Raw genomic sequence first — 19,060 nt, 5'->3', positions numbered from 1 at the left:
AAGACAGATTTTAGCTTCCTTATTTTCCCTCTCCACGCTTCTACAACTCTTTCTAGGGCAACTAACTAAACGACTAAATAGATGGAGTTAATTATTCACCTTCATTTCCCCTGCTCACACTCTGGTGGAGACTCTGATGACTGGGGCAGAGCCAAAGGGATGGAGACTAGAGAAAGATGGATAACTGGATGCTGAGCGTGTGTCTGGAAGTCATTGGCTTGCTGTGTGACCTTGGACAAGTCACTTGCCTGCTCTGTGAGCTCCTTTGTTGTAGTATCTGTTAGGTGCTTACTATGTGTCCAGCTCTGTTCTAGGTGTCAAGGTAGATAACGGCTAATCAGATTGGATACAGTTCCTGTCCCACAAGGGGCTCCTGATCTAAGTAGGAGGGAGAACAGGTATCGAATTCCCATTTTATAGTTGAAGAAGCTGAGCCACAGAGGAAATGAAGTGACTTGCCAAGGTCACGCAGCAGGCAAGTGCAGAGCTGGGATTGGAATTTAGGTTCTCTGACTCCCGGGCCCACGTTCTTTCCACTAGGCCACATTGCCTCCCTGCCCTCGTGGGCAGGGAATATAACTTCTGATTCCCCAGTACTTCCCAAACAATTAGTACAGTGCATTCAGTGTACTCAGTAGGTGCTCAATAAACATCCTGACTATTGCTCTGTGCCTCATTTAACTCATGTGTAAAACAGAGGATACTTGCTCTGCTTCCCTATCTCTTAGTAAGCCCCATGTGGGTCACATTCACTCAATAGTATTTATTGAGCGCTTACTATGTGCAGAGCACTGTACTAAGCGCTTGGAATGTACAAATCGGTAACAGATATAGTCCCTGCCCTTTGACGGGCTTACGGTCTAATCGAACATCTGATCTGATTATCGTTGCATCTATTCCAGTGCTTGGCACATACTAAGTGCTTAATAGATATCATAGCTAACTGTATTGTCTAGCCCTTCCAAGAGTCAGTGCTTTAGAAGTGAGAAATAATTCTATTAACTTAAATATCTTCAAACATTAAAGAACTCCAGCTAACTGAAGAGAGAATTTAAAAAACAAAAACCAACGTTGGGGAGGAGAGTAAAATTAGGTTAGTTTGCCACCGGCTCATCTCGGAGCAAAATTCAGACGTGCTGAATCCGTAAATAATGCGGGGAACCCTGTTTAACCACCAACCCTGTTTAACTGGTGGTTAGACCACGTCTTTTTTTAGGGTCACCAGTAGAATGATGAGAGATCTCAGCTTAGTCTATAACTGGAGGCAGGGCCCCGGCTGGGTTGTGTCTGTTCACTCTCCCTCCCGCCTGGCCAGAGCTGGGGCGTGAAAATGTGGCCCAGGTCGGATGTCCGTGGTTTCTTCCTTGAGCATGAAGTGCGATCCTGGCCTCCCTCCCAGCTCTCTACCAAAATGAACCAAGTGCCACCACTTCCCGGAGAAAGCAGTGAATCCGTCTCTTCGATTCCCTGAGGGGAGGTATCTGGAGTAATGGGTTTCTCTTGGCAGTGGGGAAAGTCTGAAGAGGAATCAAGGGATAGTAATAATAATTACGGTATTTGGCAAGCGCTTACTATGTGCCAAGCACTGTTATGAGAACTCAGGGGTCTTGGTACCTTGCCCTTCGCCTCCCTCTTTGTCTTTTGTGTTGGTTTGGTAGTTACATTATTTCATTTTCCCCAAGATGTCTGTTGCCAAACCTTGCTCCATCTTATTTTGGGATTGTGAGCTGCTGGATGGCCAGAAACCAAGTCTCACTTTCCCCAGGTTTCCCAGCTCTGCAGACATAGTAAGTACTTAATAAATACTTCTACTTCTTCCACTTCCAATACTACTAAGCGGTGTGCCCTAATAGTTAGAGAGCCCAGGCCTGGGAGTCAGAAGGAACTGGGTTCTAATCCCCGCTCTGCCACTTGTCTGCTGTGTGAGCTTGGGCAAGTCGCTTCACTTCTCCGTGCCTCAGTTACCTCATCTGTAAATTGGGGATTAAGACTGTGAGTTCTGTGTGGGACAGGGACTGTGTCCAACCCGATTACCTTGTATCAAGCCCAGCGCTTAGTACAGCGCCTGGTACACAATAAACACTTAGAGAAGCAGCGGGGCTCAGTGCAAAGAGCCCGGGCCTGGGAGTCAGAGGTCGTGGGTTCTAATCCCTGCTCCGCCACCTGTCAGCTGTGTGACTTTGGGCAAGTCACTTCACTTCTCGGTGCCTCAGTTACCTCATCTGTAAAATGGGGCCTGAGACTGTGAGCCTCACTTGGGACAACCTGATTACCCTGTATCTCCCCCAGCGCTTAAAACAGTGCTTGGCACATAGTCAGCGCTTAACAGATACCAACATTATTAGTAACAGTATTTACAAATCCCACAATTATTATTACTACTACAAAAGCTGCTACTACTCATCCCAGCTCCGCCACTCGTCTGCTGTGTGACCTTGGGCAGGCCACTTCTCTGTGCCTCAGTTACCTCATCTGTAAAATGGGGGTCAAGACTGTGAGCCCCACGTCGGACAACCTGATTCCGTATCTACCCCAGCGCTTGGAACAGTGCTTGGCACATAGTAAGCGCTTAACAGATACCATCATTATTATCAGCTATTATTAGTGCTACTACTACTAGCCATGTCTCATTGTCCCCAGGTTTCCCAGTGCTAGTTCAGTGCTCTGCGGGGATAGGAAGCGCTTAATATTATCATTACCGCTACGGTGGCGCCGCCGCCGCCCACTATTCCTCCCTCCCCTCGCGCCACTCTTGAATCCCCTTCTGCCCCTCACCTATGTGGCAGCTGTACATCCAGATGCGGTGACCGTCGTAGCGGGTCCGGCACTTCATGACGTTGTTGGTGTAGTCCGATTCAGCCACTTCGTAGTTGGGGTTGATGACGACCTGGAAGAGGGAGAGGGGAGCCCTGTCAGAGATAGACGCCAAACGCCGGCCCGCTCCCCTCCAGCTGGCCACCTCCCCTCACAACCCCCCCTCCGCCCGTCGGCTCGGCAGGGACGGAAACATCCCAGGGAACCGCTGAGGAGGCGGGGAATCTGGGACGCTTATCCCGGTGCCTGTTTAGCCATCAGGTGCAGTCTAAAGGTTATTAAAATGCAAAGGGAGGATCCCTATGAGTCCAGTGGGCTCCGTGCAGGGGCCTCCGGGCTAGGAAGGGAAGGATCCTGGGCTCCAGTGGAAGGGATGACTATGAAGAGAGGCTGGAGGGAATATCTCTGAAGAGGGAGGGGAAGAGGTGAAGGTGTGGGGCGCAAAGGCAGGGGAAAGCGGGATTAAAGAGGGCCGCGGAATTTGGTCAGATGAAGTGTCCACTCTCCAGGCTGAAAAACAAGATCCCCTAGTGAGAGGGGAATATAGTTCCTACCCTGTATGGGAGGGAGTTTGGGGCAACTCCTTATAAAGCTTTCCTTGGGCTTGCGGACTGCCAGTTTCACCGGAGGATCACAACACAACGTGGGGCAAACCCGAAGAAAGCCTGCTGAGTGGTCTGCGTCCCGGGTTTTAGTAAGAGATACCCCAGGGCCACGTGGATTTCAAAATCTTGCTCGCCCACTCCCCTGTGCCGGGAGAATTCTTCAACAGGGGCCTCTCCCACAGTCTGGCTTTACTGTTCCAAATTCTGTCCTCCCTCTGCTTATGTCTGGGGGCCGTTTCAAATTGTCAACCTGGGTCTTCAGCAAAAAGCAAAGCGTTTCAGACCTATGAATGCTTCACTTTCCTCAGCTTTTTCCACTGAGCCACCCATGCATACCTTAGAAGTTTACTCCCTTAAGGGCCAATATAAACCTGCCCACTAAAGTCACTTTGGAGTATAAATCCATAGCCCGGTGTCCGTGCAGCTCCGCCACCGCAGAAGCTCGCCTCAGACAGACACTCGAGCTAAAAGAGAAATGTGTGGGTTTCATTGCAGAGGTACAGTCGGGATTGATCTCATTCCAGACCTCATTTTCTTGTTTCTCTTCTCTGCAGGGTATCCATCAGTAATCGATTTATCCACTTATTCTCCTTAGCTACACTGTACTACCGCTAAATCACTTAACGTGAGAATCTAGGTGAAAATGTTTTGAATTTTTCAGATGAAAGCCAGGAGTGAAATCAAGCTCTCATTACTATTGTCAGGGTGTAAAGAACAGAATTTAGGTTTTTAGGGTTGGGGTTTGTTTTGCTTTTTTTAAAAAAAATATATATTTTTGGACTTTTCTTTACAATGTAACCAGGCCGTGGATGGATACCAGAAAATAGTAGCCAGATGAAATGAAATGAAAGTGGAGGCAGACCTCAAATACCACGGAAACAATCAGGTACCTATCAAGTGTATTTTAGCAAAAATCTAAATCTGAAACTGGGGCAGGAACCGCTTGGTCAGCCTAAAGGCACTGATTCATTTCTACGCTTGGCTGCAGGAAGAATGCCTCGCTGTCTTGTGGGGCGGGCCGGGAAGTCTTTCAACACTGCTCTGTGGTCATTTCTCTGCAGGTGTTGAGTCCCGTCTGTGGGGAGTTTGAAGGCTGGGAGGATCATGCCAGGAATTTCATGTCTCAAAAAGAATCGGGTTGGGGGGGAAGGGTGGCAGGGCACAGGAGGACAGGAGGAGGCAATGGGGGGGGGAGACTGAGGAGGACAAAATATAGGAGCTAGAGAGAGTCCAAATTCCCTGTCCAACCGGGAATCGACACTCTGTTTCAATGTTCACCAATCGAATTGCTGGCAGAGAGCCATTGCTCATTAGAGGATGCTTTCCCAAAAGCGGGAGGGAAATTTGGAACCCCGGATCCTCTCTCGCCTGCAGTGTCACAGCCGTGTGGCTCTGGGAGGGCACGTCCAGCTCTCTGAGGGAAGAGGTGGTTGGCAGTTGCTGTAGGTGGCTTCGATATTCCTCTTCCACCCCTGGGGAAAGAGCAGGGGCCTTCCTCCCCAAACACACCAGACCATGTCATCAGCAGACTGAGTCCCCTTAGATGTTCAGGTGGTCCTACCCACTTAGCTGTACCTGGAACAGGTAGTCGCCTGGGGGCACGTCAGTGATGTCCACCCACTGGCAGTCGATGTCATGGCGGTAAATGTCCCAGCATCCCACGGTGATGCCCTGCTCCCCAAAATTGGCACACTCGTAATTCTTCTGAATTTCTGAAGCAGAGAAGACTTATTACATATCGCCGGTATCCACTGACAACCCCCATCACAATAAACACATGCCTGCCAAATGCCTGCCTGATGTTCCCCGAAAGCCTGCTACAGAGGAAAGTCATTCTCCCAACAGCCATCCCCCCGGGGGGAAGGGAGGGCAGGAGGAGGAAGGGAATGGGAAGGAAGAGTAAGGTTAGAGAAACAGGGGCAGAGAAGGGAAAGAGTTTTCCCAGAGTCATTCCCAGTGAGTCAGTGGAAGGGAGGGGGAACAGTTCCACAGAGTTTTGTCCAGGACAGTGAGGCGAGGCAAGGGGGATACCTGCTTCACACTCTGTGTCTTCCAGGCAGAAGCTGGCTTTATGGCCCTCGGCCACCTTGGTCCCATTGAGGTTCAGAAGGTCATAGTAGGTGAAGACTTCCATGCTGTGGTAATGCCTGAGAGGAGACACGGAGAGAAAGTTCAGACACCTTGACTACTGCTTCTCTGGGCACCCTTCCATTAGGTAAGACCTCCACAGGGTCAGAGGACTGGGAAAGAGCAGAACGATTTTCTTTTAATTAAGAAAAACTTACATTCTGGGTAGGAAAAGAAGATTTTTGGGTGCTAGATGGCTCAGGCCTAATTCCTATTTGTTTCTTTTCCCTCACGTTCCCAAATCCCAGCCCTTCTGTTCCTCCCTTGGCTATTTTAAGGAGGGAGGTTGTTTCAGACTTCTCAGCTCTTTAGATCACTCGAATGCAGAGAGACATTGATGAGGCAGATATTGATGAGGCAGAGGTTGGGCCCCTATGAGTGAGAGACAGAAATACAGACAGAAAGAGAGAGACGGAGAGATAGAGAGCATCCGAGACAGGTCAAAGAAACAGAGATGTAAAGGAGGCCATAGAGCGATAAATAGGGACAGGAAAAGGGATATTAGGCAGAGAGAGAAAAAGAGTATGGCGTAGTGGAAAGAACACAGGCCTGGGAGTGAGAGTCAGAGGTTCTAATCCCGGCTCTGCCAAATGCTTATTGTGTGACCTTGGGCAAATCAGTCAACTTCTCTTTGCCTCCGTTCTCTTGTTCTCCCTCCTACTTAGACTGTGAGCCCCATGTGGGACAGGGACTGGGTCCAAATTAATTCACTTGTTAATTAATTCTATCCCAGTCCTTAGAACAGTGTGGGACAAAGTAAGCCCTTAACCAATACCATAAAAAGAGAGAGAGGTGGAGACATAGAACACATCCAAGAAGGAGTCCAGAGAGAAAGTAAAGAATAGACAGAACACAAAGGTTCAATCTTTTAAACCCTATAGAGCCAGAGGGCCTTTGCAGATCTGAAAAGAAACAATGGATTTTCTTAGTACTTGGACTTGATGTAGGCAAGGGAGGGAGCAGGGAGCAGTAGAATACATTTTACAAATTAAATTAGAAAGACACAAAATTCTGAGCCCATTATTTCTCCCGCTCAAACAAAAAATCCGCTACTTCTCTTGATGCAAAAATAATAGCCAATGAATGTAATGTGGATACGGGCTGGGAAGAGTCGTCTACTTATTTATATGATAATTTAGCAGCCATTTACGTCAAGGAATTAACAACAGATTCAGGTTCTTTGCACTTAAATATGCTATGCTCAGGATAAACAAATGGGAAAACATAGATGGGGATAGTTCTGAACGTCTAACTACAGCTCAAAGTCAGTCTGGGATCTACTGTCATGGCATTCCACTGGAAGTATCAGGGTTTCTCCAGTTTGAAATGACGATGGCCTTAGCAGTGACTTACCATTCTTGTTTCTTTCATTCAATCATATTTATTAAACGTTTACTGGGTGCAAAACACTGTACTAAGCGCTTGGGAAAGAACAATGCAACAGTAAACAGTTACAATCCCTGCCCCCAACGATCTCACAGTCTAGATCAGGAGAGAGAGACATCAGTACAAATAAATGAAATTACAAATACATACGTAAGTGGTCTGGGGCTGGGGGCAGGGGGAGGAGCAAAGGGAGCAAGTTAGGACGTCGCAGAAGGGAGCGGAAGATGTAAAGTGGGGCTTAGTCTGGAAAGGCCTCTTGGACACACTGTGCTTTCAACAAGGCTTTGAAGGGGAGGAAGAGTAACTGTCGGATTTGAGGAGGGAGGGGGGTTCCAGGCCAGAGGCAGGACATGGGTGAGGGGTCGGTGGCGAGACAGGTGAGATGGAGGCAAAGTGAGAAAGTTAGCACCACAGGAGCGAAGTATAGGAGAGCTTGGTTGTAGGAGAGAAGCGAGGAGAGGTAGGAGGAGGCAAGGTGATGGAGTGCTTTAATAATAATAATGTTGGTATTTGTTAAGCACTTACTACGTGAAGAGCACCGTTCTAAGCGCTGGGGTAGATACAGGGTAATCGGGTTGTCCCACATGAGGCTCACATTTAATCCCCATTTGCAGATGAGGGAACTGAAGCACAGAGAAGTGAAGTGACTTGCCCACAGTCACACAGCTGATAGGTGGCAGAGCCGGGATTCAAACCCATCACCTCTGACTCCCAAGCCTGGGCTCTTTCCACCGAGCCACGCTGCTTCTAGTCAATGGTGAGGAGTTTTTGTTTGAATCGGAGGTGAATAGGCAACCACTGGAGATTTTTAGGACGGGGGGGTGACATGTCCCGAAGATTTCCTTAGAAAGATGATCCGGGCAGCAGAGTGAAGTACGGATTGGAATGGGGAGAGACAGGAGGTTGGGAGGTAAGCAAGGAGGCTGATGCAGTAATCTAGGCAGGATAGGATGAGTGATCGTATTAACATGGAAGCAGTTTGGTTAGAGAAGAAAGGGCGGATTTTAGCGATGTTGTGAAGGTGGGACCGACAGAATTTGGTGACGGATCGAATCTGTGGGTTGAATGAGAGAGAGGAGTCAAGGATCTTATCACCTTCCCTTGCGGGAGCTCAAGGCATCCCTAATTATTTTTGTCAGACCATTTCTCCCATTGGATTAGAATCTCTCCGAAGACAGGGACCATTTTGCTTCCGTTGTACTCTTCCGCGAGTTTAGGGTGACGCTTCTGCACTCAATAAATCCCACTGATTGTATCATTTCTTTAGTCTCCCATTTACAGATAGGGAATCAGGGCTAAGGAAAGAAAGACGATTTCCCTTCGTGATCTACAGCAGATTCTGAATCGGAAGCCCCTTCTCGGCTCAGTGGAAAGAGCCCGGGCTTTGGAGTCAGAGGTCACGGGTTCGAATCCCGGCTCGGCCACTTGTCAGCTGTGTGACTTTGGGCAAGTCACTTCACTTCTCGGTGCCTCAGTTCCCTCATCTGTAAAATGGGGATGAAGACCGTGAGCCCCACGTGGGACAACCTCATTCCCCTGTGTCTACCCCAGCGCTTAGAACAGTGCCCGGCACATAGTAAGCGCTTAACAAATACCACCATTATTATTATTATTATTACCCCAAGTCCCGGGCTCCGTCTGTTCCCTCCTAAATCTGCCGTACTCTCCAGGTGCGGATGGTCTGAATTAGGCGGCAGACACACATAAGGAAGAAGGTGTACATTTTCTCGGGGGAAATGGGCAGCTTGCCCTTCCTCACTGTCCAGGCTAAAAATACAGCCAAAGGTTCCTTACATTGGCTTTCCCTAGGTATGAAGTGGCTTTTCCCAATTTTGTCATGTTTCCGTGCAGAATGTCTACGAGCTGGAGTGCCCGGGGAAGAACTGCAAATGTTCAAAAGGAGGCATTTTGTGGTAGCTGGGGTGATGACTTTGAAGGAGTCTATTTTGGCCGCTTGCAGGCAAAACTAAGACCTCGGGTCTGACTCAGTTCCTAAAAAATGTCTGCATCATTCAGAGAAGGGCTTATGTTACCATGTTTACTGGCTGGAAAAACTGAAGAGAAATGAGTTTATGTTTCTCTATCTAAACAGAATCCAACCCAAGCACACAAATGCTCTGTTAAAAGTCTAACTTTTTCTTCATTCTTGACTCACCTCCACAGACTTGATTTAGGAAAACTTTTCAAAGTGCAGGGAACCCAATGGTCTCTAAGCCTCAAACGTGTCTGGCTTTCGTTTCCTGGTACATTTTCTGCGTGTTGGGAAGGGAAATGTGGTGATTACCCAGCCTCTCCTTGATCACTACTAGATCCCGGGCTATGAATGGACCAGAGCAGTCAATCCGTACAGGCTCTGGGAGAGATAAGCCGGTCTCCTCAACCGTCTCTCTCATCCTGGGCCTCTCTCCTTTGTCAGTGGGGAGTTTCTTGACCTACGAATTTTCTTGCCACCAACTGGACAACGGCTGGTGGATAAGGATGTCTGAACGGAGTGAGCAGGCTGCCAGGCTGGAGTGTCCTCATCTCTGGCCAGACCTTAGGGAGGGTTGAGGACTGAGGGATGAGAATTGAGGCATGGAAAGTGAGATTTTTTGGGTCCTAGACTCAAACCCTCACCCTCCTTCCTCTCCTCCCCGCAAACCTGCTTGTGGATTACACCGGTGAGACTGAGGTGATCAGTTACTAGCAGGTGCTTGTGAGGGAGAACCATGGTATAGTGGATAGAACACGGGCCTGGGAGTCAGAAGGTTATGGGTTCTAATCCTGGCTTGACCATTTATCTGCTGTGTGACTTTAGGCGAGTCACTTTACTTCTCTGTGCCTCAGTTTCCTCATCTGAAAATTGGGGATTGAGACTGAGTACCCCACGGGGAGAGAGACTGTGTCCAACCTAATTTGTTTGTATCCACCCCAGAGCTTAGCATAGTGCCAGGCACATAGTAGGGACTTAAATACCATTAAAAAAACAAAAACTACAGATGCTGGTCATGAGTGTTCCGAATAACAATCCTTTACAGGACACATATTCTGTATATGTGAGAAAGAGAGCCAGGAGACCTATCTACTCAATCTCACTCACTTGACTTCCCCCATCCCACCCGATGCAACGGGGATTCAGCCTCCGATACCAAAAAGTGCTGAAGTGTGGTCCCATAACTGGAACCCTGGACTGGGAGACAAGCCGTCTGGGTTTCATTTCTAGCTCTGCCACTGACCCAACGGGTGACTTTGGGTCCACACATCTCCTTGTCTTTCGTCAGTTTTCCCCTTTTGTTTAATGGAGGTGATGAATCCCTGACCCCTGCCTGCTTCTCTGGGGTGTCGTGGGGAAATCGAGAGAGAGAAAATGTCTGTCAAGGGCATCTCGGAGAAAGGCACCCCAAGGAGAGAGGAAATCTAGTTTTAAATAGGATCTCAGGAGTTGAGGATGGGGCTGAGGAAGAAAAGAGAAAAGGAAAGAAGATCCTTTTTTTCCTCCAGAAATATCCCACAAACATCTCCTATCATCTTCAAATAGCATAGGCTTCCCCCTTCATATATGATAGATCGCCATTCTCCCTATCTTCAGAGTCCAACTAAAATCATACCTCCTCCACAAGGTCTTCCCTACTGACCCTAACTGAGAAGCAGCGCGGCTCAGTGGAAAGAGCCCGGGCTTGGGAGTCAGAGGTAATGGGTTCGAATCCTGGTTCTGCCACTTGGCAGCTGTGTGACTGTGGGCAAGTCGCTTCACTTCTCTGGGCCTCAGTTACCTCATCTGGAAAATGGGGATGAAGACCGTGAGCCCCACATGGGACAACCTGATGACTCTGTATCTACCCCAGTGCTTAGAACAGTGCTCTGCATATAGTAAGCGCTTAACAAATACCAACATTATTATTAACCCGTCATTTCCCTCATTTCCCCACCTTATTTGTCCTCTCTTCTGTGTCACCTATGCGCTTGGGTCTCTACTTTAAAGAACTCTAATATTCACTCCATCCCTAGCCCCACAGCATGTATGTACAGACATATCCATCTGTCATTTGTTAAGTGCTTACTATGTGCCAGGCACAGTGCTAAGTGCTGGGGTAGATACAAGTTAATCAGGTTGGATACAGTCCTTGTCCCCTCTGTAAGTCTCACAGTCTGAATCCTCATTTTACAGTTGAGGTAACTGAGGCACAGAGAAGTTAAGTGACTTGCCCAAGGTCACCTAGCAGACAAGTGGCGGAGCTGGGACTATAACCCAGGTTCTTCTGATTCCCAGGCCTGTGATCTATCCACTAGACCATACTCCTATTTTAAAGTCTGTCTTCCCCACTAGCTTGTGAGCTCTGTGTGGGTAGGAATCGACTCTACGAACTCCACTGTATCCTATTCTCCCATGAGCTGAGTACACTGCTCTGACCACAGTAAGCACTCAGTAAATTCAACTGATTTTCAGTCAAGCTTAGCCCTCTGTCAGCCTGGTCCTCACCCAGGGAATGGAGGGCAGGAGAGGAGGATGACTGGACCTGCGGAGGATGGCGGCCATAACGATGGCCATGGGCTTGCAAGCAAAAGCGGAGGCGGTTATTGGATGGTAGTGGCAGGAGGAATGAGGGAGGAAGGTAGGGTTCCTCCTCTCACCGCCCCTGTGGCCACACAGGTGGCTTAGTGCTGAACTTGGACTGAAATTGCCACCTGGTAAATAAATGCTGAAACATTTCCAAAAATCCATTTAGACCACCAGAGAAGGGAGAGTTGGACCAGGAGCCAGTGGTGGGATTGTAAGAGACATTCCAGAGACATCTCCATAGGACTATTCTCAGCCTGTGTGCACGTAAGTATATGTCATCGCAAGTCTCTCATCATGTAATCTCTGGGTGTGCTCCACAGGGATGGCATGGAACATAATTACCATCCTCATATGTACCCAACAGCAGTTTCAACCCCCGGATGCTTATTGGCTTGACCCATATTCTCCTTTTTAAATTTAAGCACTGTTAGCCTCACAACTCTAATTTCACTCCTTGACGAGGTTCCAGATCGGCCAAGCCCAGGAAGATCCATTTTCTGACACATGAAAGCGGTAAGTGGGATAGACGGTTTCACCCATCTGCAAATTCAGGATAATCTTTATACAAGAAAACGAACTCCTTCGAATGACATCCTAGACCAGTTCTCAATAAACTCCTTTTTTAGTGTGATTTTACCCAAAGAATCATCTTGTGCAAGGATCAGCCGTTGCTCTTATCTACGTACTTCTGCCTGTCCTTCCAAAAACTATGAGGTTTTTCCCTTTTTGCTAAACAGTTCACTTGATCTGTTGTAAATCACTGACCTTCCCTACATGTAATGTGTGGAGGTCTCTGGCTTCACCCTGCAGCTGCCTTTATCCATTCATAGCCATTCAGCCAACTCCTATCAAGGAGTTGGCCTCTGGGTTGGGTTTCCCAAGCCGTATGTCCACCGATATCCTTCCATGGACTTCTTCCAGGACAGGCTAGATTCCCATCTGTCTGGAGTGGTTTGATTGCAGTCCTGCTTAGAGAAAGGACTGGTTGGCTTCTAGAGCTCACTTCTACCTTCAGGATGACGCTTAGAACTTCCTGAAGACTAACACCCAATGCCTATTTATTGAACACTTACTGTGTACAGAGCACTGTGCTAAGCGCTTGGGAGAGTACAACATAACAGACACATTCCCCGCCCACGACGAGCTTACAGTCTAGAGAGGAAGACAGACATTAATATTAATAAATAAATTACGGATATGTACATATGTGCTGTGGGCATGGGTGGGGGGAAAATAATGGGGGCAAAGCAAGGGCAGTGCAGAAGGCAGTGGGAGAAAAGGAAATGAGGGCTTAATCAGGGAGGGTCTCCTGGAGGAGATGTGTCGTCAGTAAGGCTTTGAAGATGGGTAGAGTAATTGAAGGTGGGTAGAATAATACCCAAAAAGGAACTGTCCCTAGTCTAGCGCTTTGACCAGCTCTGAGCCCAGGACCTAGAGGAAATTAGGAGGGGTCGTAATGACAAATGCATTGGACTCTGTCCCTCCTTCCATTCCCTCTTCATTTTCACTGGAATGTGGGGAGGTGGGGGATATTTGCTATGCCTTTGCAGCAGGTGCTCTCATTCTCTTTGTCTGGATCTAGGGGAAGGGCCGATGGAAAGAGTTGGACGCTGGTAGAACGGTCTGGGGCAGAAAGGGGGAAGGTAGCCCGGATAAACGTCAGCGAGGCCGATGCCAATGTTGCAGGCCTGACGGGAGATTTGGGCTTAGTGATTTCGAAGAGTCTCTGGCCCAGAGCACCCAGTCCCCGTCACCTGGGTCGATTCCAGAGGCTTGAGAGCATTTTAACCCCCCCGCTAACGGGCTGATTCACGGGTCTTTCTGCTCGTAGGGACGGAGGGGGAGTCTGAGAGGGGCTGAGGGGTGCGAGGGTGGTGACGACAAAGGGAAGGGCAGACACTTGCCTGTGGCAGTCGTGCCAGATCCAGGCATGGCGGCCATTCTTGGGGCGGAAGTCCGACTGGCCGTTGTTGTGGATCTGGGAGGAGAAGCGCAGCAGCCGCCGGTAACCCGAGGTGGGCGAGGTCTGGGCCGCCGAGGAGGCGAGGCAGTTCTCCTCCATGGCACACTGCAGCATGAACATTGGCCGGTCCTCCAGGTACGTGCTCTGCTGGACGATCTCAGCGTTGAGGACCAGGTCGGGGGCCGCTGGAACCAAAATATCAGCGTGGGGACGGGAGAAAATCACGGCCTAGTGGATAGACCGCGGGCCTGGGAGTCAGAAGGCCCTGGGTTCTAATCTCCGCTCCACCACCTGTCTGCTGCGTGACCTTGGTCAGGTCACTTAACCTATCTGTGCCTCGGTTCCCTCGTCTGTAAAATGGGGAATAAGGCTGCGAGACTTATATGGGACAGGGACTGTATCCAACTTGTATCTACCTCAGCGCTTAGTACGGTGCCTGGCCCGCAGTAGGCGCTTAACGAATAGCATAAAAAGAAATCACTTCTGCTTCCGGAGCTGGAGGTTGGGGCAGATTTTAGCTTCCGCCGGCAGGCCCCAACACCCACGAGGGATGTCTCTCATTCAGACCGGCGGTCCAAGAGACAGAGTGTGGGGGTTGGGGGGATGAGACCGAGAGATGCAGAGTGGAGCCGGGGCACCCACGGGCCAGGGAGGAGGATCCTGGAGGGAGGACTGTCTGACCCGGCTGGGAATATGTCTCTCTATAAACGGGGCTCATTCATCAGATGATTATCCTGAACGAGATTTGCTTTTTGGCTCTTGGCCCTTCTTGTGGAGGGGGGGAATGCCCATCGCAGGCAGCGGGGAGAAAAGAAAGGACCAAAGGACGAGCAACACCCTGCTTGGGGCTTAAAACCTCTCCCTGCTGCCCCATTTAAATGGAAATGGCTGTGTCTGAACTTAAGCCTCAGTGGGAATTTTCCAGTTCCCAAGTGTTCCCTCTAAGGTCGGCAGCCCCACTGCAGGTGAATTAAATTGGAGCCCATGGAAACCAGGTGGTTCTGCATCTTGGTTGGGGCTTGCCCCTATCTGTCCAATCCCTGGAGGCTGCCATGTCCTGTTGAGGCTTACTTAGCAGAAGGTTCAAGGAGCGGGGCTCAACTCTACCTCAGCGACTGTGCAGCGTCCCGTAGAACCGAGCAGCAAATGCCCCTGGCGGAAACCTTCTTCTCCCACGGGATCTGCTTTTTCCTGCTTGTTATCTAACTCTGGCTTCCTCATTGACTTCAACGGACTACGGGGATCGAAAAGAGCCTTCTTCCTTGCGGCATCAGAACGAGCGGAAAATATCCCTCGAGGGTCAACTCTCCACTCTGGTCCCCATGGGGGGGAGCCTAGGACCCCAGAAGTCACTCACTTTGTGAACACGAAACACCAGCAGCATAGCGACTCCCTCCATGGGGGCAAGACACATCTGCACCGTCATGGCGGCAGTGTGCCAGCGACATCTCTGTTCCCGAACACTTGACTCCACTCATGAGCATGTTGTTGGCATTGGCGTCCCCATGCCAGTACCAGGTCTCCTGAAGGGAGGAAGGAAGGAGTGAGTGAACAAAACCCACTGAAGTTACGGCTTAAGGCGACAATTTAATTGAATCTACTCTTTAGAGAGTGTCACGTCCCACTAGGAGGTGATTCTCAACATCTGGGTTTCATCTTGGGGACCACAATAGTGGAAGAGTGAGGGGACCGGAAGACTTAGAAGTAGTTGGGGAATCTGGGGGCCCATAATCAACATTCCCAAGGGAAAGGAACCAGGAGGAGCTAGGAGATCAGGAATAGACAAGTTTCTAAACTGAGAAATTTGTGTGCTAAGATTTTGGATTCAAGGAAAAGTGATCTTGTTCGGGGGCTTGGAGTGAAACAAGCTGCAATTGTATAAATACTCTTTGCGCAAGATGTATCTGTCCAAGTATCTGGTCATTACAACACTCTCCCATATAAAAATAATGTGAGGTGTCCCTTTACCCAACAGATGTGTTATAGTCTCTAATAATCAGCAATTCTAAGATGTATTTGTCAGCTCTTTGAATAAAGGGCAAAACGTTTCACAGCCGGATGGTCCCTCACCCTCATAGAAGCAGCGTGGCTAAGCGGAAAGAGCCCGGGCTTGGAAGTCAGAGGTTGGGCGTTCTAATCCCGGCTCCGCCACTTGTCAGCTGTGTGACTTTGGGCAAGTCGTTTAGCTTCTCTGGGCCTCAGTTCCCTCATCTGTAAAATGGGGATTAAGACTGTGAGCCCCACGTGGGACAACCTGATCGCCTTGTATCCTCCCCAGCGCTTAGAACGGTGCTTTGCACACAGTAAGCACTTAACGAATACCGTCGTCATCATTATTATGATTATAAATCGCCAGGAGGCAGAATGGAATTGGAGATCCCTCTCCCCCATTTTACAGATGGGAAAACTGAGGAACAGACAAGGCAAAGGGGCTTCGCTCGAGGCCACCCAGTGAACCAAGGGCAGAGGTAGTAAGAGAAACCAGGACTCCTCGTTCATTCATTCAGTCGTATTTATTGAGCGCTTACGGTGTGCAGAGCACCGTACTAAGCGCTCGGAATGGACAATTAGGCAACAGATAGAGAAGCGGCGTGGTTTAGTGGAAAGAGCCCGGGCTTGGGAGTCAGAGGTCATGGGTTCGAATCCCGGCTCCGCTGCTTGTCAGCTGCGTGACTTGGGCAAGCCACTTCACTTCTCTGCGCCTCAGTTCCCCCATCTGTAAAATGGGGCTGGAGACCGTGAGCCCCACGTGAGACAACCTGATGACCTCGTATCTACCCCAGCGCTTAGAACAAAGCTTAGCACGTGGTAAGTGCTTAACATTCATTCATTCAATAGTACTTGAGCACTTACTATGTGCACGGCACTGTACTAAGCGCTTGGAATGTACAATTCGACAACAGATAGGGAGAATCTCTGCCCAGTAACGGGCTCGCAGTCTGCAGCGTGGCTCAGTGGAAAGAGCACGGGTTTAGGAGTCAGCGGTCATGGATTCGAACCCCGGCTCTGCCACTTGTCAGCTGTGTGACTGTGGGCAAGTCACTTCACTGGGCCTCAGTGACCTCATCTGTAAAATGGGGATTAAGAATGTGAGCCTCACGTGGGACAACCTGATCACCCTCTATCAGTGTTTTGTCCGGTAGGGCCTCACTGGTAGGGAATCCAGGACTTCGGCTGCGCTCTGTGGGCTGGGGAAGACGGGCAGGGTCAAGTTGGAGCTTGCCATGTGCTCTAAGCACAGAATGTCTTTCTGAGTAAGGCATCAAGGGGCAACTGTATACATAGTAAATATATATATATTATATAAATGCACACACACGGTACACTCTTCTCCCACAACTCACCCCCCACCAAACGTACACACACACGCCATTCACGTGAGCCCCGAGCTCAGATCTGGTGTTCTGGGCCGGGAGTGGACAGCCTAACAGAGTTTATGTTGAAATGCAGAACTGTTTTTCTGTTTCCCTGGGAGCCACAGCCCAGCAGCGACGATTTCCACCCCACCCCCCAGCCCGGCCCGCTGTAAACAGTATTAGCAGAGACGCCACGTCGCATCTGGAAGCCGTGCTTCCAGGATCAGCCATGAGGGTATCAAAGGCTTTTTCGCTGGAAGCGGCGGCAATCGGAAGCCGGGAGGATCAGGGTGATGAGGGGAAGGGGCCGAGGCTCGTGACAGAGAGTTCCTCTGTCCTTCACCTTCTGCGCCAAGTCCAGATGGCACAACTGGTGTGGGAACATTCCTAAGCCAGCCAGCCACAGGGCTAGCTCAGCTTGGGCTCTTATTTGTGTTGGATTTAGGGCTGTTCGGCTACTGGGTTTCCAGAAAAAGCCATCTCAAAGAAGATCCACCTGGGATCGGCTTTTGAAATCAACTATGTCATGGGGGGGGGGGGGGGGGGATATGAAGCAGCGTGGCCTAGTGGATAAAGCAGGGGGCTGGGAGTCAGAAGGTGGTGGGTTCTAATCCCGGTTCCGCCACTTGTCTGCTGGGTGAGCTTGGGCAAGACACTTCATCTCAGTTCCCTCATCTGTAAAATGGGAATTAAGACTGTGAGCCCCACGTGGGACAGGGACTGGGTCCAATCCAGTTATCTTGTATCTACCCCAGTGCTTAGAACAGTGTCTGGCCCATAATAAGCGCTTAACAAATGCCATTATTATTATTATCTGGCATGGCATAGAGGATAGAGCCAGGGCCTGGGAGACAGAAGGTCATAGGCTCTAAGCCTGACTCCCCCGCCTGTCTGCTATGTGACCTTGGGCCAGTCATTGCATTTCTCTGGGCCTCAGTTACCTCATCTGTAAAATGGGGATTGAGACTGTGAGCCCCATGACGGAGAGGGACTGTGTCCAACCAGATTTGCTTGTATAATAATGTTGGTATTTGTTACGCACTTACTATGTGCAGAGCTGGGGTAGGTACAGGGTAATCAGGTTGTCCCACGTGGGGCTCACAGTTAATCCCCATTTTACAGATGGGGTAACTGAGGCAGAGTGAAGTGACTCGCCCACAGTCGCACAGCTGACAAGTGGCGGGGCCGGGATTCAAACCCATGACCTCTGACTCCCAAGCCCGGGTTCTTTCCACTGAGCCACGCTGCTTCTCAGTGCTTAGTACGGTGCCTGGCACATAGTAAGAGCTTAACTAGTACTATTATTATTATGGTTATCCTCCTCTCCTCGATTTCCAAGGCCTTTAAAGACGGACTCTCATTTCTCCCAGAGCCCCCGGATAGCCCGGTAGGCCTAGGCACCCCGCCCTCCTCCCTCCCTCTCACTGTACAGAGAACGGGCTCTGCGGCGTGCACGTGTACACACGCGCGCGCACACACACACACACACGCACACACACAGTTGCCTCTGGTCACACAGTGACTCAGTCAGTCGAATTGACTGAATCGAGACCAGCCCGAGAATTACAGCCCAAGACCCTGCCCGGCTCGGGCCTTTTGGCCGTGATGACCGGGCTGTGCCCTGCCGTTGCAAAGACGGGAGCTGGGAGAGGTACCAGGGGACTCATCAAGCCTGGAGGCTCAGAGCATCGGTGACAACCTCGATGGCTCAGACAGGCCCAGTTTAACTGAGGTGAGATAAGTCTCGAGTGGAAGGTCACCATGCAGGACAGCTCTGCTCCCGTCTATCAGTTGCATTTGAAGCAGCGTGGCTCAGTGGAAAGAGCCTGGGCTTCGGAGTCAGAGGTCATGAGTTCCACTCCCGGCTCTGCCACTTGTCGGCTGTGGGACTGTGGGCGAGTCACTTCGCTTCTCTGTCCCTCGGTTCCCTCATCTGCAAAATGGGGATTCACTGTGAGCCTCACGCGGGACGACCTGATCGCCCTGTATCTACCCCGGCGCTTAGAACAGTGCTCTGCACATAGTAAGCGCTTAACAAATGCCAACGTTATTATTATTCAATAGGAGATCGTCTCCCCACAGGCTAGTGAGTGGACGGGAGGAGTAAATTCAACTCTCATGGGGCTGCTGCCGTGGGGACGTAAGGGGATTTCTGTTCTCTGCCCCAAGCGAACGGGTCATTCACCAGATCAGAAGTTCTGACGGTCCTTGCCTCAATCTTACCCAACAGGGCTCGCGTTACTCTGGAAACCTGCTCAGAAAAAGACAG

General features: G+C 50.0%; 1 protein-coding gene across 1 annotated transcript in view; it reads right to left on the bottom strand.

Moving 5' to 3' along the window:
- Positions 1-19,060, bottom strand: part of LOXL2 (lysyl oxidase like 2) — a 106,721-nt gene that overhangs the window by 3,198 nt on the left and 84,463 nt on the right. The window contains exons 9-13 of the mRNA XM_029065171.1: positions 14,793-14,958; positions 13,377-13,620; positions 5,451-5,566; positions 4,995-5,131; positions 2,776-2,887 (exon numbers count right to left, since the gene is read on the bottom strand). Of these exons, the coding sequence (XP_028921004.1) occupies positions 2,776-2,887; positions 4,995-5,131; positions 5,451-5,566; positions 13,377-13,620; positions 14,793-14,958 (775 nt within the window). The remainder of the gene's footprint in view (positions 1-2,775; positions 2,888-4,994; positions 5,132-5,450; positions 5,567-13,376; positions 13,621-14,792; positions 14,959-19,060) is intronic.

The sequence above is a fragment of the Ornithorhynchus anatinus genome, chromosome 5 (genome assembly GCF_004115215.2).
Source record: "Ornithorhynchus anatinus isolate Pmale09 chromosome 5, mOrnAna1.pri.v4, whole genome shotgun sequence".
NCBI lineage: Eukaryota > Metazoa > Chordata > Mammalia > Monotremata > Ornithorhynchidae > Ornithorhynchus > Ornithorhynchus anatinus.
This window is presented reverse-complemented; position numbering and strand designations above follow the sequence as displayed.